General features: G+C 51.8%; 1 protein-coding gene across 4 annotated transcripts in view; it reads left to right on the forward strand.

Annotated features, from left to right (window-relative positions):
* Nucleotides 1–21,810, forward strand: part of Slc44a2 (solute carrier family 44 member 2 (CTL2 blood group)) — a 34,843-nt gene extending 13,033 nt beyond the window's left edge. The window contains exons 1-23 of one of the 4 annotated variants that reach the window (XM_006987003.4): nt 2,790–2,949; nt 3,430–3,478; nt 6,641–6,714; nt 6,837–6,921; nt 7,130–7,214; nt 7,351–7,461; nt 7,545–7,605; nt 7,687–7,810; nt 7,907–7,990; nt 8,079–8,191; nt 10,708–10,839; nt 11,336–11,435; nt 11,516–11,608; nt 12,267–12,351; nt 13,329–13,591; nt 13,674–13,768; nt 14,567–14,670; nt 14,753–14,826; nt 14,960–15,030; nt 15,168–15,256; nt 19,380–19,464; nt 19,888–20,059; nt 20,483–21,810. In XM_006987003.4, the coding sequence (XP_006987065.1) occupies nt 2,913–2,949; nt 3,430–3,478; nt 6,641–6,714; nt 6,837–6,921; nt 7,130–7,214; nt 7,351–7,461; nt 7,545–7,605; nt 7,687–7,810; nt 7,907–7,990; nt 8,079–8,191; nt 10,708–10,839; nt 11,336–11,435; nt 11,516–11,608; nt 12,267–12,351; nt 13,329–13,591; nt 13,674–13,768; nt 14,567–14,670; nt 14,753–14,826; nt 14,960–15,030; nt 15,168–15,256; nt 19,380–19,464; nt 19,888–20,015 (2,142 nt within the window). In that variant the 5' untranslated portion in view covers nt 2,790–2,912 and the 3' untranslated portion in view covers nt 20,016–20,059; nt 20,483–21,810. Of the gene's footprint in view, nt 1–2,789; nt 2,950–3,429; nt 3,479–6,640; nt 6,715–6,836; nt 6,922–7,129; nt 7,215–7,350; nt 7,462–7,544; nt 7,606–7,686; nt 7,811–7,906; nt 7,991–8,078; nt 8,192–10,707; nt 10,840–11,335; nt 11,436–11,515; nt 11,609–12,266; nt 12,352–13,328; nt 13,592–13,673; nt 13,769–14,566; nt 14,671–14,752; nt 14,827–14,959; nt 15,031–15,167; nt 15,257–19,379; nt 19,465–19,887; nt 20,060–20,482 lie in introns of those variants that run through there. The other 3 variants (XM_006987005.4, XM_006987006.4, XM_076575791.1) reach the window with 3 other exon arrangements.
* The last annotated feature ends 350 nt before the right edge of the window (nt 21,811–22,160 follow it).

A 22,160-nucleotide genomic window follows, 5' to 3' on the forward strand; every position in this document is an offset into this window, starting at 1 on the left:
GGGTCAGCTTTTAGCCCCGCCTGTTTGCTGAAGCTGTGGCTCTGGGGTCAGGCAAGGCTTCCTTACAGTGAGCCAGAGAAGGGGAGGTGGCCTTTCTCTGGGGACAGCTGATTAGAGAGCAGAGCCCGGCTGGGTGTGCTAGACTCTGAGGTGGCAGCTGCAGGTATTAATAGTTTTTGTGTGAGAGTACTCAGCTAGAACTCATGCCTTCCACATGTTAGGCTCTCACTGAGCCACGCCCCAGCCCCTCACTGGGGATTCTAGGCAGGGGCTCTACCACTGAGTCACACCCCAGCCCCTCACTGGGGGATTCTAGGCAGGGGCTCTACCACTGAGCCACACCCCAGCCCCTCACTGAGGGGTTCTAGGCAGGGGCTCCACCACTGAGTCACACCCCAGCCCCTCACTGAGGGATTCTAGGCAGGGTTCTACCACTGAGTCACACCCCAGCCCCTCACTGGGGGATTCTAGGCAGGGTTCTACCACTGAGTCACACCCCAGCCCCTCACTGGGGGATTCTAGGTAGCAGCTCTATCACTGAGTCTGCCTCAGTGTGGTTTGATGGTTGTTTTGGGTGTGTACTGCAGTGTACAGTAGTGATGAGGGGTACAGACAGGGACTCTCACTATGTATGTTGGGTGCCCTCATAGTACACACATATGATGGCATACACATTATACCAACTGTATACCCTGCTTCCGTGTTTTGCTTTTTTTTCTTCTTTTTCCGAGACAGGGTTTCGCTATGTAACCCTACTTGTCCTGAAACTAGCTCTGTAGACCAGGCTGATGTCAAACTCACAGAGATCCGCCTGCCTCTGCCTCCCAAGTGCTGGGATTAAAGGTGTGCGCCACCAGCACCTGGATACCCTGCTTCTTCAGTATACTTCCTGGTGGATTAAATGCCCTTATGGAGATGCACAATCTATACCTCCATGCCTACTGTATAATGCGACCCCAGCTGTGCCCCACACTGACACCTGCTGCGACCCCACCACGACTGAACACCCGACAGCTCACCTTTTGTGTCCTTAAGCCCAAGTGCTGGCTGCACACCCCTGGCATCCTGTGCCTGATCCCAGAGGCCAGGATTGGCATTTTTTGCTGCTGCTGCTACTGCTGTGTGAATCTCAGACTGGTCTTGAATCTCATCTTTTTTAAAAATTTTTATTTATTTTCATTTTATGTGCATTGGTGTTTTGTCTGCATGTATGAGTGAGGACATCAGGTCCCCTAAAACCAGAGTTACAGACAGCTGCCATGTGGGTGCTGGGAATTGAACCTGGGTCCTCTGGAAGAGCAGCTAGTGCTCTTAACCTCTGAGCCAAATCTCCAACCCTTGAACTTGATCTTACATGTGGTCTAGCCAGATTTTTTTCTTGTTTTGAAAGAGATTGGAGAGGCTGACCACTTACAGCACCTATAGACAAGCGAAAATTACCCACCCACATAAATAGAATTATTTTTTTCCGAGGCAGGGTCTCACTGTGTAGCTCTGGCTGTTCTGGAACTCACTTTGTAGACCATGCTGGCCTCAAACTCACAGAGATCGGAAATAAAAATTTTTTTAAAAAAAGAAGAAAATCCAGGTATAATGGTGTGTGCCTCTCACCCCAGCATTCTGGAGGCCAAACCAGGAGGATCCATGAGAGTTAGAGGCTAGTCAGACGTACACAGTGAGACCCTGCATCAAAACAAACACACACAGGAGGGACTAGAGAGCCGGCTCAGTGCTGGCTTCGTGCTCGCTGCTCTGGGAAAGGACCTGGGCTGCGTTTTCAGGACTCCCATAGTGGGTGGCTCACCGCAGTCTGTAACTCCAATTCCAGGGCATCGAGTGGGTGCCCTCTTCTGACTTCAGTGGGACCACGTATGCACACAGGGCACATATGTGCAAACAGGGAACACTCATACACATAAGATGAAATAAATAAATCTAAAGTCAATTCAAACTTTTAAAGAGAGATTGGAATTGAACAGCTTAGCAGTGCAATTGTCAGGATAGCGAGTTCCAGCCTGGTTTACACTGTGAGATAGAGGCTTCCAGGCCAGCCTGGGCTAACCAGTAAGATTTTTGTCAAAAACAAAACCAAACCCATCTAATCAGGAATAGGGGGTGGGGTTGTAGCTCAGTTCATCAATTGCTTGCCTAGTAGGTGGGAAGCTCTAGGTTCCATCCCCACCTCTGAATAAACTGCATGATTTAATCCTAGCACTGGGGAGGCGGAGGCAGTGAGTTGTATGCCCGCCTAAACTACATAAGACTCTAAAAAATAATTAAAAAGCGCCAATAGACCCCTGCCCCATTCCATCCATTTATTTGAGTTTTAGCCCAAATATATTCTCTTTGGTTGCTTGTTTTTTGTTGTTATTTTGTTTTGTTTTCCGAGAGAGGATTTCTCTATATGTCCTAGAACCCGCTCTGTAGACCAGGCTGGCCTAGAACTGGCTGGGATTAAAGGCTTGCGCCCACGGCCCGGATATCTGCCTGCTTTCTGTCCTCTCTGTGCCTCAGTTTCCAACTTGCATGGTGGAGCAGTCAGGATGATCATTTAGGGTTGAGGATTGTGCTGGATGCATTGTCGCTTGGGTGGGTGGAAGGTGGATGGATGGAGGAGAGGCCAGAGCCCCGAGGAGCCACCTCAGGCTCCTGTGTGGGGGCTGGGTGAAGGTGGGGGCGGGGAGGGCTAAATCTGGCCTTCCAGTGAGTGGCAGGAGCAGCTGCGGCCCCGCCCGGCCCGGCCCCCTGGGTGGGTCCCTCCCCTCTTGGTTATTTGGCTGGGGCCTGTCTAACCGGTTTGGGCCGTCCCGCCTGCCACTCTGCTTGGAGGAACTGCTGCGGGTGGCGGCTGTGTCCGGGAGGGCACGGACCGTCAGGGCGCCGTCGGGGCTGCACGGGGCTGCACCGCAGGGATGGGGAAGGATTCGCAGCATTACTACGGGAAGCACGGTATGCGAGCCCTCCGTGTGCACCCCGGGGAGAGCAGTGGGGACCTTAGACTGTCAGGGAAGGTTGCAAAAGGGAGGGGGAGTAATTGCACTTGAATCACAGCCCCCCCCCCCCCGTCCCCGCTCCCCGTCCCCCCTCCGCGGGCGTCCCATGTTAGCTCCGACAGCTGCCTCAGACACCGGTCCACTCTCCCGGGCCTGCACCCATCCCCAGAACACCTGCATCTCTCCGCAGTGGACTTCGCGTTCTTTGCTCTGATCCTTGTAAGGTTCCCAGGCATTTTTCCTGGGACAGTAAGCTGATCCATCAACTGGTTACCCCCAGGGACTCTAGTTCCTGCTCTGGTCTCTGATGACCTCAGAGTGTGAGGGTAGTCCCCGGAGGTAGGATGCAGATACAACTCAGCGCTTGGGGACCCTGTGTCCCAGCTTCCTTGCCTATGTCTTCTCACTTACCCCGCTTAATCCTGTTGACTTTCAGGGACGCCTCAGAAATACGACCCCACCTTCAAAGGACCCATTTACAACAGGTAGGAGGCCTTACCTTCCTGGGGAAGAGGGGGAAGAATGGGAGAATGTCTGTGTCCCTGCGTTCTCCAGCAAAGCGGGGTAAACCATTGCGAAGTGAGTCAAAAGCTAATTTCCTTAAGGTTCTGGACTCCTCCCGGTGGGGCTGGGAACAGAATTGAGCCTCACACACCGGAGGCTTGCGTTGTGCCCCTGCCCTTGCGTGGATCCTTTTCTGTTTTTACATTCATGTGTATGTGTGCATACGTGTCAGTATGTATAGGTGGGGTGTGCATGTGTCGCTGTGCATGTGTGGAGGTCAGAGGACAACTTGCATGAGTTGGTTTTCTCCTTCTATCATGTGGTCCCAAGGATCCAAAACAGTTTGCCCCCATCTGCTGAACCATCACCCTGACCCCTCCCTCTCTCTGCCTCAGTGCTAAGCAAGGGCTCTACCACTGAGTGCCAATCCCACCCCTACTTTTTGTTTGTTTGTTTAGTTTTGTGGGGTTTTTTGTTTTTGAGACAGGGTCTTTCTTTGTAGTTTTCTTTGGCCCGTCCTGGAACCCTGTATGTAGTAGACCAGGCTGGCCTCGAACTCACAGAGATCCACCTGTCTCTACATGAGCCTTGTACACATAAACAAAATTTTATTTGAGCTGGATGTGGCTTCCCGTCCTGTGATCCCTTAGGAGGCAAGAGGATCAAAAGTTCAAGGCCTTGGGGGGAGGGTAATACAATCATAATATATTGCAGGGAATTCTCAAATTATTAATACAAGTATTTAAAAAAGAGAGTCCTTGCCGGACAGTGGTGGCGCACACCTTCAATCCCAGCACTCAGGAGGCAGAGCCAGGTGGATCTCTGTGAGTTTGAGGCCAGCCTGGGCTACAGAGCGAGATCCAGGACAGGTTCCAAAGCTACACAGAGAAACCCTGTCTCAGGAAAAAAAAAAAGAGCCCTGAGCCTGGTCCACAGAGCAAGTTCCTGGACAGTCAGGGCTACACAGAGAAACCCTGTCAGAGTCCTGGGTTAAAGGCATGTGCTGCTACACCCAGCTTCTACCTAAATTATTTTAGATTTAATTTTATGTGGACGAATGTTTTGTCTGTGTGTGTGTGTGTGTGTGTGTGTGTGTGTGCGTGCGCGCGCGCGCGTCATATGGTGGTTGAAAGAGGGGCTCAGATCCTCTGAAACTGTATTGTTGTCTTGCTTACATTTATGTCTATGGTTTGTGTGCCTGCCTGGTGTCCAAGGAGGCCAGAATGAGGGGTTGGATCCCCTGGGACTAGGAGTCACCAGGTGGGTGCTGGGAATCAAACCTAGTGCTCTTAAACCTCAAGCTGCCTCGTTATCCACTCTCTTTTTATTTTGTGACTATTATTATTATTTTTTTTTTTCAAGATAGGATCTCTCTGTGTAGCCCTGGCTGTCCTAGAACTCACTCAGTAGTCCAGGCTGGCCTCAAACTCACAAGACATCTGCCTGCCTTTGCCTCCCGAGTGCTGGGATTAAAAGTGTGCACCATTGCCCAGCTAGTGACTATTAAAAGAAAAAAAGAAAGAAAGTTCAAGGCCTGCCTGGATGGTGATCTCATTTCAGAGATCCTTTCTCGGTTTTAAATGGATTTGTTTTATTTATTTTATGTGTGTGTTTGCCTGCATGTATGTCTGTGCATCACATGCATGCTTGCCTGCTGCCTGTCAGAAGAGGACGTCAGATCCAGTGGATCTGGAGTTAGGATGGTTGTGAACCACCATGTAGATGCTGAGAACTGAACCTGCATCCTCTGGAAGAGCAACAGTGCTTTTTGTTTGTTTTGTTTTGTTTTTGAGACAAGGTTTCTCCTTGTAGCTCTGTAGACCAGGCTGGCTTTGAACTCCGACATTCACCTGCTTCCACCTTCAGAATGCTGGGATTAAAGGTGCATGCCGCCACACCCAGCCTACAACAAGTGGTTTTCACTGCTGAGCCATCTCTTCAGCACCTCAGATTTTTGTTGTTGTTTTCCAGACAGGTTTTTCTGTGTAGCTTTTTGGAGCCTGTCCTGGATCTCACTCTGTAGCCCAGGCTGGCCTCGAACTCACAGAGATCCATCTGGCTCTGCCTCCTGAGTGCTGGGATTAAAGGCGTGCGCCACCACCGCCTGGCAGCACCTCAGACTTTTTTTTTTTAAAGCCAGGACTGGAGATGTAGTTTGGTTGGTTGGTAGCCTACTTAGTACTTCGCTAGAATGCAGGCAGCTCTGTGTCCACTTCAGCACTGAATTAACTCACTGGGTATGACCAGCCCACCTTATAACCTAAGCACTCAGGAAGTGGAGGCAGGAGGATCAGGAGTTCAAGCTTGACTACATAGCAAGTTTAGGGGAGCCTTGAGTATGTGGGACCCTGTGTTAAATAAGTAAATAAAAAGTTAAAAGGGCGGTAGGGTAGCTCAGCAAGTACAGATGGTTCAGAGTAGGCTGATGATCTATCCCTGGCAACCACACGGTAGAAAGAGAGAAGAGAGAACCAGTTCCAGAAGTTGTCCTCTAACCCAGACACACACACACACACACACACACACACACACACACACACACACAGTACACACACACACACACACACACACAGAGTACACACACACACATACACACACATACACACACACAGACACACACACATACATACACCATACACACACACAGACACACACACACACAACCAGGAAATAGAGAAGCAGCAAAATGCATATGACCTAGGACTGGAGCAATGGCTCAGTCTTTAAAAGCGCTGGTTGCTCTTTTAGAGGACCCAGGTTCAATTCCCAACACTGCATGCAGTTCAGGGTCCTGCTGCCCTCTTCTGGAGTGCACAGGCACTAGGCGCAAACACAGCTCACAGATGTGCTATGCAGGTAAGACACCCACATGTATAAGTACAAAACTTAAAAAATGCACATAGGCCGGGTGTGGTAGCGCATGCCTCTAATCCTAGCACTGGGGGGGGGGCAGGGGTAGGTGGATCTCTGTGAGTTTGTGGGCAGTCTGGTCTACAGAGTGAATTTTAGGCTAGCCAAGGCTACATGGTGAGAACCCTTTTCAAAAAAGGGAAAAATAAGGCACACGATCCTTAGCCCACCCTTCAGGTTCCTCATAAAAGGTGTGTGTAAGTCAGATGTGCTGACGCTGCTGTCCTCCCCAGGGGCTGCACAGATGTCATTTGCTGTGTGTTGCTCTTCTTGGCCATTGTAGGCTACGTGGCTGTGGGCATCATAGGTAAGTTCGGAAAGGGAGAGGACTTGGGCTTCTCTGGGAGGGGCCAGCTCAGCCTCTGGGGTACAGAGTGGCACTGTGGCTGGGAAGGGACAGAGCCTCTGTATCCCTGGGTCTCTCCTCAGCCTGGACCCATGGAGACCCTCGGAAGGTGATCTACCCCACTGATAGCCGGGGCGAGTTCTGTGGGCAGAAGGGGACAAAAAACGCGTGAGTTTATTTATTTATCTGTGTGCGTGCACTCAGGCCACAAACACCCATGTGGAGGTCAGAGAATCTGTACTTGCCTTCCGTCGTGTGATTCCCAGGGATGGAACTCAGGTTGGCAGGCCCGGGGCCAGGTGCCTAACCCTCTGAGCCATCTCTGGGCCCGAGAGGTGAGAAGCTTGACCAACTCTGTTCCCCTCCGCCAACCCAGGGACAAACCCTTCCTGTTTTATTTCAACATCGTGAAGTGTGCCAGCCCCCTGGTCCTGCTGGAATTCCAGTGTCCCACCCCTCAGGTGAGGTGTCCCACCTCTCCCCGTTCCCTTCCATGCTAACATTCCCATAACCCTGTCCTCGTGAACATCAGGGACCTCTGCCCTGGATGGGGTCTCAGTGTCCTGATTCCACATCCCCTTCGTCCCACTCCCCCAGATCTGCGTCAAGCAATGCCCGGACCGCTTTCTCACCTTCCTGAACGCACGCAACTCTCATGACTTTGATTATTACAAGCAGTTCTGCGTGCCCGGCTTCCAGAACAATAAAGTGAGCAGAAAGGGAGGGCACATGGGAGGGGACAGAGGAGGGTGCCTGCCTCAGGAGTTCACTTCTTCCCACTCTGTCTGCAGGGGTTGGCTGAGGTGCTCCGAGATGGGGAGTGTCCAGCCGTTATCACCCCCAGCAAACCGCGTGAGTATTGGGGACCCCACCGGATCGGGAGACACTGGGGAGTCTGCAGGGCTGGTGTGATAGTCTCTTCTGCTCCCACAGTGGTCCGGCGGTGCTTCCCAGCCATCCACGCCAACAAAGGGGTCCTCATGGTGGGCAATGAGACGACCTATGAGGATGGACATGGCACCAGGAAGAACATCACAGACCTAGTGGAGGGCGCCAAGTGAGAAGGCAGCCCTCTAGTAGACGGCGCCTGGGCGTGCTGGGTGGGGCTGGAGCTGGCTTCTCTGGGTATGACTTGAGTCTCTTCCGCCCCCAGGAAGGCCAACATGGTTCTAGAGGCCCGGCATCTGGCCATGAAGATCTTTGAAGATTACACTGTGTCCTGGTACTGGATTGTGATGTGAGTTGGAAGGAAGGTGGCTGTCCCCGGGCTGCCACACCTGTGAGCCTAAGGACAGTGTCGCTCATGCTCCTGTCTTATTCCCCAGAGGTTTGGTCATTGCCATGGTGCTGAGTCTCCTGTTCATCATCCTGCTGCGATTCCTGGCAGGCATTATGGTCTGGGTGATGATCGTCATGGTGATCCTGGTACTTGGCTATGGTGCGTCTCCCCCTTCCTCCTACTCCTCCCTGAGTAAGGTCTGGGAAGGGCCAGTGCCTTGTGCCCTGGTGACAGCTCATCAGAAATGTCATCTTGGCCGGGCGGTGGTGGCGCACGCCTTTAATCCCAGCACTCGGGAGGCAGAGGCAGGCGGATCTCTATGAGTTCGAGGCCAGCCTGGACTACCAAGTGAGTCCCAGGAAAGGCGCAAAGCTACACAGAGAAACCCTGTCTCGAAAAACCAAAAAAAAAAAAAAAAAAAAAAAAAAAAAAAAAAAAAAAAAAAAAAAAGAAATGTCATCTTAAGCCTTCAGATGTTTGTCACTGTTTAACTGGCATGCTTGTGAAAATGTTCTCGCTGCTGTTGCTGTTACAAGAGAGCTTGCTGGGACTAAGCCTGAACCTCAGGCATTTGCCCATCCATATCCCCCAGTGAGGGGCTGTGATTGCAGCTCAGTGGTAGATGCCTGGAATGCCCCCAGCCAGGGGCTGGTGTCCTGGCTCCGTGTGACAGTGCCAGCACATGCAAGGTCCCCTACCACAAAAAAAGAGAAAAGAAAAACAATTTCCCTCTGAACTTTGAGAACCAGGGCCCTGGTTGGTATTTTTAATCAACAATAAAAAACATGAAGACATCCACTTAGTCCAGTGAGTAGGCTTGTGCACTGTAGTGCCTAAGGTGCTGGGTTCAAATACTAGCTTCGCTGCTTCCTAGCTCTGTCCTTGGGCACATGACTAAGCCTCCCTATGCATAATTACTTCCACCATCTAGTGGGAATAATTAATGTTTCCTAGTTGGAGACTTAATGAGAAGGTGGTGATGTAGTAACCTCGTGAAGGTCTTATCAAGAGGAGGGCCTGGGCAGGGCGGAGGCCTGGTGAGGAACCAGTGGCTCATGTTCTGATTAAGTTTTCTTCTTTTGTGTTTGTTTGTTTGTTTGTTTGTTTGGGGGAGTAGTTTTTCAAGACAGGGTTTCTCTGTGTAGCTCTGGCTGTCCTGGAACTCACTCTCTAGACCAGGCTGGCCTCGAAATCAGAGATCTGTCTGTCTCTGCCTCTGGAGTGCTGGGAGTAAAGGCCAGTGTCGCCACTGCCTGGCTCTTCTTTTGTATTTTTATATTACGTTCATTTATTGTGTGTGTCTGTGTGCACGCATATGTGTGTGGATACACGTGCACCATGATGCATATGTAGAGGTCAGAGGATAAGCTACAGAAGGGGTTTCTCTCCTTTTCCCACGTGGGCCCCAGGGATTGCACTCAGGTCATCATCCACTGAGCCCGATTCTGATTTTCTTCCTTTTAAACTCCCTGAAATGATAACTGCTTGGGAACTCAGTCTGAAGATCCAGATCCCGAAACATTTGTGTTAGCATGGTGGTACGTGCCTGTTATCATCTGCCGAGGGAGGCGAAGTCAGGAGGATCATAAATTTGAATATAGATCCTGCCACATAGTAAGAGCTTGTCTCAAAAATAGAAAAAAATAATCATTCATGTTAATCATTGTTCGAGCTGTTGTTGGCAATTTAGGTGACTTTATTTTTGTTTTGTATTTTTTTTTTTTTTTTTTTTTGGTTTTTCAAGACAGGGTTTCTCTTGTGTAGCTTTGCGCCTTTCCTGGAACTCACTTGGTAGCCCAGGCTGGCCTCGAACTCACAGAGATCCACCTGCCTCTGCCTCCCAAGTGCTGGGATTAAAGGCGTGCACCACCACCGCCCGGCTTGTTTTGTATTTTGAGACAGGGTCTCAGTGTCTATAGCCCTGGCTGTCCTGGAACTAGCTGTGGTCATAATATTGTGTACCCTAATAAACTTTACCTGAAGATCAGAGGACAGAACAAGCCACTAGATTAAACATAGATGCCAGGCAATGGTGGCACATATCTTTAATCCTAGCATTCAGGAGGCGGAGATCTGTTTGGATCTCTGTCAGTTCAAAGCCACCCTGTACTACACGAGATTGACTCAGTCTAGGAGAGAAACAGAGCCAGGCAGTGGTGACACACACCTTTAATGCCAGCACTAGGGAGTCACATGCCTTTAAAACCAGCACTTGAGAGGTTGAGACGGGAAGTGATATGGCAGGAAAGAGAAAGGTATAAAAGGCCGAGGAGACAGGAACTAGAAGCTTTTCAGGCTGAGGAGTCCTAGAGGTAAGAGGTGGCTTGTTCCTTTGTCTCTCTGACCTTTTAGCATTTACCCCAATTTCTGGCTCTGGAGCTTTTTTTATTAAAAGACCATTTTAAGATTCGTGTTACAACTAACTATGTGAAGATCTGCCTTCCTCTGCCTCTCGAGGGTGGCTTTAAAGGACTGAGCCACCATACCTCTCTGGCTGCAGGTTGTCATCAGGTGGGCATCCTAACACCCATTCATTCTTTCAATCATGTATCGATCGAGAGCCTGGTCTTATAGCAAGTTCCCGGCCAGCCAGGCCTACACAGTGAGACCCTGTCTCAAAAAACAAAAAAAAAAAACAAAAAAAAAAACTACTGTCTGGTTGTGGCTCTCTGCAGGTGTATTTCACTGCTATATGGAGTACTCGAGACTGAGTGGAGAGGCAGGCTCTGACGTCTCCTTGGTGGATCTTGGCTTCCAGACAGACCTCCGAGTGTACCTGCACTTGCGGCAGACCTGGATGGCCTTCAGTGAGTTCTGTCATCTGCCCCCAGGCTTGCATTGTGGGAAATCCTGGAGGGGTTAGAGTGGGCTCCCAAAAAGCTTACTGTCAGTTCTTACAGAAATCATTTAATTGTTACTTTATTTATTTTTAAATCAATTTTTGTTTGTTTTGTTTTTCGAGACAGGGTTTCTCTGTGTAGCTTTGCGCCTTTCCTGGAACTCACTTGGCAATTCAGGCTGGCCTGGAACTCACAGAGATCTGCCTGCCTCTGCCTCCCGAGTGCTGGGATTAAAGGCGTGCGCCACCACCGCCCGGCCTATTTATTATTACTTTTAATTTTTAAAAATTCTGTATTGTATTTCTTTGTTGGGAGGGGACATCTATGCCAAAGCCCTGATGTATGGAGGTCAGAGGACAACTTTCACGAGTCAGCTCTCTGCTTTCACCTGTGGGTTCTGGGAACTGAACGCAAGTGTCTTTAGCTGATGAGTCACCCGATGGCTGCCCACCTTTCTCCACAGTGATCATTTTAAGCATCCTAGAAGTGGTTATCATCTTGTTACTCATCTTTCTTCGAAAGAGGATATTGATTGCCATAGCCCTCATCAAAGAAGCCAGCAGGTGAGGCCTGGAGGGCCAGGGATGCGCCTGGCTTCTCAGCCTGGGGCATCTGGCCCTGATGTCTGTCTGTTTCTCCGCAGAGCTGTGGGACATGTCATGTGCTCCATGCTCTACCCACTGGTGACTTTCTTCCTCTTGTGTCTCTGCATTGCCTACTGGGCCAGCACCGCTGTGTATCCACTGCTGGATTGTCAGTCTGGGGTTCCCAGGGACAAATGTCCCTAAATGTCCTGTGGCTAGGGTGGGATTGGACTGTGGTTGGGGTGTGTGGTCCTTTCCCCATGGCTCTCTTTATTTTAAAATTTTCTAGGCTGGGCGGTGGTGGTGCGTCTTTAATCCCAGCACTCGGGAGGCAGAGTCAGGCAGATCTCTGTGAGTTCAAGGCCAGCCTGGTCTACAGAGCGAGTTCCAGGATAGCTAGGGCTACACAGAGAAACACTGTCTGGAAAAACAAAACAAACAAAAATGTTATTACGTTTATATATTTTGGGTAAAGGGGCAGCAGTATTCAGAGGTCAAAGACAACTTGCAGGCGTCAGTTCTCCTCTGTGAGTGGGTCCTGGGTCTCCAGCTCTGCATTCAGCACTCAGCGTGGCGGCGGGTGCTTTATCAGAGGGGCCATCTCCCTGCCCCTTTTTTGCTTCTTTCAGACAGAGCCTTACTCTGTGGTTTAGATTTTCTGGAACTCACTGTGTAGCCCAGGCTGGCCTCCAACGCGCTGTGATTCTGTTACTTCTGTCTCCCAAGTCTTGGGATTGCAAGGGCGGCCGCTGCTCCTGGCTTCCTCCTTGGATTCTCAGTGGCAGATTTGTTTCCTTAACGAGGCTGCAGCTTCCTGTCTACCTCCAACGAGGCCGTCTACAAGATTTTTGATGACACGTCCTGCCCACTTGTGGGGAACACCTGCAAGCCCGAGGTGGGCACCCCTGTCGTGGGGAGGAGGCGTCGCCCTCACGGCCTCTCCTTGAAGATAATTCAGCAAACGTTTGGCACTTGATCTCTGTTTGCCTCAGTGGGGTGGAGCTCTCAAGCCATTGCTGGATTTGGTAGTTTTTCAGGGCAAGGCAGGAGCTGATCACCTTGGGCTATCCCTACCCTGCATGCTGAACGATGTACCTCTTTCCCTCTCTGTTGTCACTCTCTGTCCCTCTACCCTTTTCTTGACTTCTGGTGTGCGGGTGTGTGGTGTGGTGTGGTGTGGTGTGTGTGTGGTGTGGTTGTGTGGTGTGGTGTGTGTGTGTGGTGTGTGTGGTGTGAGGTGTGTGTGTGTGTGTGGTGTGGTGTGGTGTGGTGTGTGTGTGTGCAGTGTGTGTGTGTGTGTGTGTGTGTGGTGTGAGGTGTGTGTGTGTGTGTGTGTGTGTGTGGTGTGGTGTGTGTGTGTGGTGTGAGGTGTGTGTGTGGTGTGTGTGGTGTGGTGTGTGTGTGTGGTGTGGTGTGTGTGTGTGTGTGTGGTATGTGGTGTGTGTGGGTGTGTATGTGTGGTGTGGTGTGGTGGTGTGGTGGGTGTGTGTGGTGTGTGGTGTGTGTGGTGTGTGGTTGTGTGGTGTGGTGTAGTGTACGTATGTGTTTGTGGAGGTGCCTTGCTCTGTATTTCTCAGCCTATTTCCCCCAGACGGTATCTCTCACTAAAGCAGGAGCTAAGCTACCGTCTCTGCTCCTTAGAGCACGGAGTCACAGGCGCGCACAGGCCACGCCCACTATTTACGGGCTGAGTGACGAGGCTTGAACTCGCGTCCTCATTACGTCCCCTTACCTGCTGAGCCATCTCCCTAGCCCCCATTACTTTTGTAATGAGTAGTCTTGTTTCTAGGACCTGCCCTGTGGTCCAGCCTCAGCCTACTCTGACTTCTAACTGACCCTGTGTCCTGTCGGGGCCCCTCACCCCTTCCCCAGACCTTCCCCTCGGCCAATGAAAGCCGCCAGTGTCCCGGTGGCCGCTGCCAGTTCGCCTTCTACGGTGGCGAGTCTACCTATCACCGTGCCCTGCTGGGCCTGCAGATCTTCAATGCCTTCATGTTCTTCTGGCTGGCCAACTTCGTGCTGGCTCTGGGCCAGGTGACCTTGGCGGGAGCCTTTGCCTCCTATTACTGGGCGATGCGCAAGCCGGATGACATGCCCGCCTTTCCCCTCTTCTCCGCTTTTGGCCGAGCTCTCAGGTAAAGACGGGTGTCGGGATGGCAAGGGAAGGCACGCAGGGCCTCATCTGGCGGGACCACTGATCGCCTCTTTTGATTCCAGATACCACACGGGCTCCTTGGCCTTCGGCTCGCTTATCCTGGCCATCGTGCAGATCATCCGAGTGATCCTGGAGTACCTGGACCAGCGTCTGAAAGGTGCGGCCGCCTGCCGCTTCCGCTAGGGTCTGGGCTTAGTCCCGGCTGGGTATTGCTTGGGGGTGGGGGCCAGAGTAAGCCTCTACTGGGGTTCCGTTTGAGGAAGAGGTGGAGCTAAGAGGCAGAGGAGGAGCTAGAAGAGCCAACTGAACTGATTGGAGTTCCTGTTGTTGATGGGCAGGTCCAGGAGGAGCGGTGGGCCATTGGCTCTGGCTAGCAAGGCTGGGCTGGGTTTTTGGTTTTTCGAGACAGGGTTCCTCTGTGAAACAGTCCTGGCTGTCCTGGAACTCACTCTGTAGACCAGGTTGACCTTGAACTCACAGAGATCCACCTGCCTTTGCCTCCCAAGTGCTGGGATTAAAGGCATGTGCCACCAATGCCTGCTGGGTTTTAGGTTTTTGAGACAGCTTTTTACTGTGCAGTTCTGGCTGACCTCAGACTCGGTATGTAGACCAGAGTGGCCAGAACTCACGGGCCCACCTCCTCTGTCTCCAAGTGCTAAGATTGAAGACATACATCACCACCCCCAGCTGTCTTGACTTAAAAGGCTGGCATCCACCTCACTGAATAGCCAAGGATGACCTTAATTCCTGATGCTTGGAGATTCCTTTTGTGGGTCAGCACCTGGATTGATTGATTGATTGATCTTGAGGCAGTCTCACTAAGTTGTCCAGGTTAGCCATGTAGTTCAGGCAGGCCTCAAACTAGTAATCCTTAGCTGTCTTGGTGGACTCTAGGGATCTCCACCAAACCAGGCCAGTCTCTTGCCTCCCCTACATCCTTTCTATTCTCTTCCAGCTGCACAGAACAAGTTTGCCAAGTTCCTCATGGTCTGTCTCAAGTGCTGCTTCTGGTGCCTAGAGAAGTTTATCAAGTTCCTGAATAGGAATGCCTACATCATGGTGAGCGGCGGGGCTGTGTGCTGTCCTGGGTGGGCGTCCCCCATGTCCATCGCACAGGCCTCGGACCTTCTCTTCATTCCAGATTGCCATCTACGGCACCAACTTCTGCACCTCAGCCAGGAACGCCTTCTTTCTGCTTATGAGAAACATCATCAGGTTAGGGGACATCTTCTCTCGCCCAGCCTCCCTCCCGCCCTCGGCCCCTTTCCCAGCCAGCCTTCCGCTTATCCTGCCTCCTCCCCCAGGCTTGGAGTCCACATTCACACTTACCCTTTACTCTCCCCTACAGGGTGGCTGTCCTGGACAAAGTTACCGACTTCCTCTTCCTGTTGGGCAAACTTCTGATTGTGGGTAGTGTGGGTGAGTGGCACCTCTGGGCCTGTCCCTGCTGGGTATGGAAGCCTGTAGGGAGTGACCCGTAGACTGGTGTCAGGCTCAGGTCATCTTCTGCTGGGTCGTGTTTGAGGACTCAGCCATCTTGCTTCACCCCATCTTAGGCATCCTGGCCTTCTTCTTCTTCACGCATCGGATCAGAATCGTGCAGGATACAGCCCCGCCTCTCAATTATTACTGGGTCCCGATACTGGTGAGGACCTTGGGGGACCGATCAGGGTCTGGGTAGAAGCAAGGGTGGGGTGGATTTGCTTAGATTCCCTTGGTGAAAGCTAGAGGTGGGCCAGTCATTTGTTACTTGGTCCCCAATATTTACTGAGTACCTGCTTCATACAAGGCACAGGGATGGGGGGCTTTTCCTTAAGGGGTGCTGCTGGTGTTCTTCACTTGTTAGTTTGTGTGGGTGGGTGCACTTGTGGAAAGTCAGAGGACAGCGTGTGGAACTGGTCTCTTCTCTGACCATGTGTGTTTCGGGGATTGACCTCAGGCCTCTGGCTTGGTGGTCAGGGCCGCCCACTATGCCAGCCCTACAGGTCCGATTACTAGTGTTGTTATAGTCGGGTATTCAGTGTGCCGCCGTTATCCAGCCTAATTTTTTTTTTTAAAGATTTATTTACTTTCATTTTATGTGTATGGCTGTTTTGCCTGAATACATGTCTGTATACCACATGCATGTGTGATGCCCATTGTGGCCAAAAGAAGGCATCTAATTCCCTGGACCTGGGATTACAGATGGTTGTGAGCTGCCATGTTGGTCCTGGGAATTGACCCAGGTCCTCCCGAAGAGCAGCCGGTGCTCCTTCCTGCTGAGCCAACTCTCCAGCCTCCCTCCCTGCCTTCTTTTTTCTCCTTGGTTGAGATAGTTTCCCGCTGTGTCGCCCTGGCTGGCCTGGAATTTACTATGCAGACCAGGCTGGCCTTGAACTCAGAGATCTGGCAGAGAACTTTGGATCTTCCTGCCTCCCTGGCCTAGGATTACGGCCAGATTTTATCATGCCAGGCAGGGCCTTACAGTTTAGATGCATAGGGACATTACCTAGTGATGTACTGATGGCACATGCCTGTTGTCCCAACGCTAGGAAGTGCAAGCAGAAGAATCAGAAATTCAAGGTCATCCTTAGCTACACAGTGAATTCAAGGCCAGCCCTGGCCACATGAGAGCTCAACAACAACAAAAGTGTAGAGACTGTCTAGGCAGAGGGAATAGCAGAGACCCCGAGGTCTGGCTCCCCCAGAAACAGTGAGGAGACCACTGTGGCTTGTGTGGGAAGGTAAGAGAGAACCGAGGATAAGAAGCCAGACCCAGACCACAGATGTTTACATCAGCTCCTGTCTTTGCAGGTTAGAAGTGACTCAAAAGAGGAACTCCAGCTGGCAGCAGTGGAGCATGCCTTTAATCCCAGCACTCAGGAGGCAGGCACACAGCCAGGGCTACACAGAGAAACCCTCTCTCAAGAAACAAACAAACAAAAAGAGTAACTCATTTTTTGCATATGTATATGCCTGTTCATACATGTGACAGCGCATGTGTGTGCATATAGAGGCCTGAGGTTAATATCAGGGTGAATTCCTTGATGGATCTCTTTATTTATGGCAGGGCCTCCTGCTGGAACCAGAGCTCCCTGGTTTTTGGTTAGTCTAGGTAGCCAGCTGGCCCTGGAGATCTGCTATCATCAACCCCAAGTGCTGGAATTACAGGTGGGGCCACCACACCCATGTTCATGGGTGCTGGGATTCGAACTCAGGTCCTCAGTTTTGCACAGCGAGGACTTCATCCACTGACATCTCCTAGATATCCCAGCCAGTACTGAAACTTGCCATGTTGCTATGCAGACCCAGGCTGGCCTCAGACTCAGGCTGTCCTTGCATTGGAGCCTCCAAAGTGCTGAGATTATAGGCCCAATGGAATGTGGGATTCAACTCCGTAATGCCCCAAACACACATAGAGCCGCAGCTGGATGAAGCCGCAAGGGGATGTACACAGAGCTAGGACAGTGTGAAGTGGGGTCTAGATATCAGACACAGCTTCCAGAGACGCGTACCTGAGGACTTGCTGGGAGAGTTGAAAGCAGGAGGTGTGTGAGCTGCCGGGCGGTGGTGGCGCACTTCAATCCCAGCACTCAGGAGGCAGAGGCAGGCGGATCTCTGTGAGTTCAATGCCAGCCTGGTCTACAGAGTGAGATCCAGGACAGCCACCAAAACTACACAGAGAAACCCTGGGGGGGGGGGGAAGGGGAGGGCGGCATCACAGGAAAGGAGTGTGAGCTATAAACTGAACAGCATGTGCAAAGGCACTGAGGTTGGAGAAAGAAAAAAAGCATTGTGTAGCTGATTGGTTTGGTTTCTCCTAGCTGAGGTGTGGAAGATGCTCCTTCAGGTCAGTCATGGAGGCTCAGGCCTGTTATCCCAGTCCTTCAGAAGCAGAGGCAGGAGGTCAGGAGTTCAGTGTCATCCATGGCTACTTGATATTTTGAGTTCAGACTAAGATGTATGAGATAGTCTCAAAAAGAAAGAAAGGAAGAAAGAGAGAGAGAGAGAGAGAGAAAGAAAAAAGAAAATCTATTCCAGAGAGCTAATTGGACTGGGTGTGGAGGCTCCTGCTGTGGCAAGGGAATCGTGAGTTCATGGCCAGCCTGGCCTCAGAATGGTACACACAAGCAAACATACCATGTGTACATCTGTAACTCTAGTCATGTGCAGATCCCCAGAGCTCACTGGCCAAACATTCCAGCCAATCAGTGAGCACCAGTTTATCTCAAACAGCTAAGGTAAAGGTCCAGCAGGGTGGCTCAGGAACTTGTCAAACCTGAAGATGTGAATTCCGAGCTTTGGACCACATGGTGGGGGGAGAGAATCAACGACCACAGTTTACTTCTGACCTCCACTTCTGTACCGTGGTATGTGCACATACCCTGCAATGTATGTCCATTATATATATATATATATATATATATATATATATATATATATATATATATATATATATATATTATACACACACACACACACACACACACACACACACACACACACACACACTTAAGCTAAGTGGGGGAGGGACTCCAGACACTGGCCTGGCTTTCACACACACCGGCCACCAAAGAGGACTCAGCCCCCACAAAGCTGAGGCAGCCTAGACAAGTGGCTCTGCCGCAAGGGGGCGCGAGGCTCCTGCAGAGGACTCAGCTCCTAGCAACTGCTTTGGGCTGCCTGTGATTCCAACTCCAGGGGATCCAGTGCCCTCTTCTGGCCTCCCCAGGCAATTGCACTCAGGTGCATGTGTGCATATATATAAAATAAAAAATAAAGGCCGGGCGGTGGTGGCGCACGCCTTTAATCCCAGCACTCGGGAGGCAGAGCCAGGCGGATCTCTGTGAGTTCGAGGCCAACCTGGGCTACCAAGTGAGCTCCAGGAAAGGCGCAAAGCTACGCAGAGAAACCCTGTCTCGAAAAACCAAAAAAAAAAAAAAATAAAAAATAAAAAATAAAAAATAAATCTTTTTCACTGGGGAAAAGCAGGAAAAGATTTACTCAGTGTAGTCACACTGACATGATAATAATTTTTTTTTTTTTTTTTTTTTTTTTTGGAGACAGGGTCTCACTATGCAGCCCTGGCTGGACTGGAACTCTGTGTAGACCAAGGTGATCTTGTGCTCCCAGAAACCTGTCTGCCTCTGTTTTCTAGGTGCTGTGATTAGGCATGCACCACCACACCAGACAAAAATAAATGTTTTAAGGGGCTGGAGAGATGCCGCCGTTGCAGTCAAGAGTGCTTGTTGCTTTTGCAGAGGACCTGGGTTCAGTTCCCAGCATCCACATGGTGGTAGTTCACAACCATCACTCAAGTCTCAGGGGATCTGCTGACCTCTCCTGATGTTCATGGGTATCAGGCACACACATGATACACATACAAGCATGCAGGCAGAACGAACACTCACACATAAATCTTTTTTAAAAAGGTAAAAAGAGGCTTGGAGAGATGGCTCAGAGGTTAAGAGCACTGGCTGCTCTTCCAGACGTCCTGAGTTCAATTCCCAGCAACTACATGGTGGCTCACAGCCATCTGTAATGAGATCTGGTGCCCTTTTCTGGTGGGCAGGCATACATGCAGGCAGAACACTGTATACATAGTAAATAAATCTTTTATTTAAAAAAAAAGGTAAAAAGAATGTTTTAAAGATGAGGCAGGAGGATTGCCATGAGTGCTACAACCACCGACAGCCTCTGGGCTCATGAGAATGAGAGGTCTCTCATCCTAGGGAGGACAGAGTGATGGGTAACTGTAACGAGCTGTAACAATGTCTCCTCTTGAATAGACGGTGATCATTGGCTCCTACTTGATCGCACATGGCTTCTTCAGCGTCTACGGCATGTGTGTGGACACATTGTTCCTCTGTTTCTGTGAGTGACCCCTTTACCTCAGCCCACCAGGGGCCCTGACCCCCTTCTCCCCACTGGACAAGGAAATCCACCCCCCATGAAAGCACCATGGTCACCCCGAGTTCCCGGGGCCCTGGATGTCCCTTCTACGAGGCCCCGCATGCCTTTCTGCTTCCCACCGTGCTCCCAGCTAACTGCCTCCCCTCCTCCTCCCTGAGCGGAGCCGGAACACTCTCCCCGGGTCTTTGGCTTTGAAATCTCTGGCTTTGTTGGGAATTAGAGCAGGGCCATGGCTGCCACTAACTCTGGTCTCCGCGTGTCTTCTCCCTCTTTTCCTCTCCCCACGCCTGCTGGCTTCTTCCCTGTTTCCCTCTGCCCCCTTTCCCGCCCCCTCCTTTCCTGCCACCCCATTTTTCACCCCCTGCTGGTTCCTGGGGGGCCCAGGTGAGGACCTTGAGAGGAATGACGGCTCTCAGGAGCGACCCTACTTCATGTCGCCCGAGCTGAGAGACATCCTATTGAAGGGCAGTCCGCAGGCGGGCAAGCAGGAGGATGTGGAGGAGGAGGAGTAGAGTGAGGGAGACTGGCAAGCGGGCCGGGGGCCTCTGGAGACCGGGTTTGTGCATGTGATGGGGCTTCCTCGACTGGGAACGCGGGGCTCCCGTAGTCATTGCCTACCCCTCCCTCTCTTTCCCAAGACTAGGCAGTCCACCTGCCCCTGAGCCACGCCCCAGCCCCTCACTGGGGGTTCCAGGCAGGGGCTCCACCCCGAACTGTGCCTCCAGCCTTGTTTACTTTTTATTTGGGGACAGTGTCTCATTCTGTTTCCCAGGCTGGCCTTGGACTTACTGTAAACGCAGGCCTTGAGCCTGGAGTTGTCTCAGCACCTTGGTAACGGCCTTTGCTCCACGCCCTGCTCTCCCGGTTGCTTCCTAACCCGAGGCTTCTCTGCAGCCCTCTGACCCCTTCCCTGTTCCCCATCCCCACCCCTGCCTGTCGGCTCCCGCTCATGGCGCCCGCTCTGGGGCTCTGTCCACAGTGGAGGACCTGGAGAGAAACGACGGTTCCGCTGAGAGGCCTTACTTCATGTCTTCCACTCTCAAGAAACTCTTGAATAAAACCAACAGGAAGGTAGAATCCTAAAGACGTCTGCCTCTCGGCCCTCTCAGGAAGCTGCGATCCGGCGCTTGCCAAGCGGCTGGGTCAGAGCCCCCAGCTCATCGGACTTTGCCTAAAGTCACATCACTGCCTCTCTGCTACCCTCCCTGAATTCTCATTTCCAAGGACCCAGAGGATTTGGGGCATCTCTTTCCTATGCCCCAGGGCACTTGGGAGTTTTCAGTGGAGCCCTGGGAGGTGGGACAGAGTGGGTCCCTCCAGTCCTCAGTGGCTCAGATGGTGCCAACATAGTAAAGTAACTTGAAGTCGAGGGTGGGAGATGGCCCCGGGATGTCTGCAGCAAGCTTCTTTGTACTTCCGGCGCCCCTTCCAGCCGAGAGGGAAAGACTGGATGAAAGAGCCCCTGCAAGTGGGCTCCGTGAACCCCAGCTCCAAGCCCTGCCTGCCCCAGCTGGGACAGGGTTGGATCTCCGCGGCGGCAGATTCAGCCCAAGGGCCAACAGATGCATTTCTCATTCTTACTACTTTTTAATCTAGACTACAGTAAGGGTCTGTCTGCTTTTAGTCCAGCAGGCTCCACGGCTGGATGGGGCCACCGAGTGCCTTCATTTGTAACCCCACCTCCAGCCGGGGGCGCTGGGGTCCCAGGAAGGAGGAGCACACACCCAGAACTGAAGGAATCTTCCTGATAGAGTCAGTGTGGGGGGAGGGCCTGCTGCAGGGAGCGAGAGTGGTTGGAGGTGGTTGTGGGGAGCAGGCCTCTGGGGTCAGGTCCTCCATTAAGTGGCTAATGGCTTCTTAATGGAAACCTGAGGCTCCCGGTCCAAGCTGGAGAATGAATGAGGAAGGGCCTGTGCCCTCGGCCAGGAAGCCACACTGCTGTCTTTTTAAGAGGAACGAAGCTCAAGTTCACCCAGGGGATGAGCTGGGTGTGTTGTGTTCCGAGCTGACCAGGCCCACTCTGTTCTTTCACCTGACACTAGAATCTTTTTGCCAAACTTGTTGACCTTGGGAGCCAGGTGACTGAGCCTCCGCTCTACTTCTCAAGCTCAGACCTTCCCCTCACCCCTACTTTGCCTGTCAGTGAGATGCCAGACTCTAGGGAACAGAGCCCAGCCTGGGGTCCCGCAGGTTCCTGTGCCTGCCTCGTGTGTGCCATCCCACTCAGCCTTGTCCTGTGTGCCCAGCCCTGTGCTTACATGACTGCATTCCAACCATCTAATAAAGTGCCTCTCGTACAGACCCAGACCTGGTGTGTTTGTAGTGGGAATGTGGGAAGCTGCTGGGGGGAGCCAGGGCGTGCGGTGCGCTGGGCATCTCTGAGCTGTGGCGGCTTGCTCAGGAAGAGGAGGGACCAGAACCCAGCCCTGCTTAATCGCACCTCCAAAGCCGCCTCTGCCGCTTCTGTGAGGACTCCTGTAGGTCCCTAAGGAACAAGGTTCTGATTAGAAACTGTGAGGACTCCTGTAGGTCCCTAAGGAACAAAAGGTTCTGATTAGAAACTGTGAGGATGAGCCGGGCGTGGTGGCGCACGCCTTTAATCCCAGCACTCGGGAGGCAGAGGCAGGCGGATCGTTGTGAGTTCGAGGCCAGCCTGG

Source organism: Peromyscus maniculatus, chromosome 7 (genome assembly GCF_049852395.1).
Source record: "Peromyscus maniculatus bairdii isolate BWxNUB_F1_BW_parent chromosome 7, HU_Pman_BW_mat_3.1, whole genome shotgun sequence".
In the NCBI taxonomy this organism is placed as follows: domain Eukaryota; kingdom Metazoa; phylum Chordata; class Mammalia; order Rodentia; family Cricetidae; genus Peromyscus; species Peromyscus maniculatus.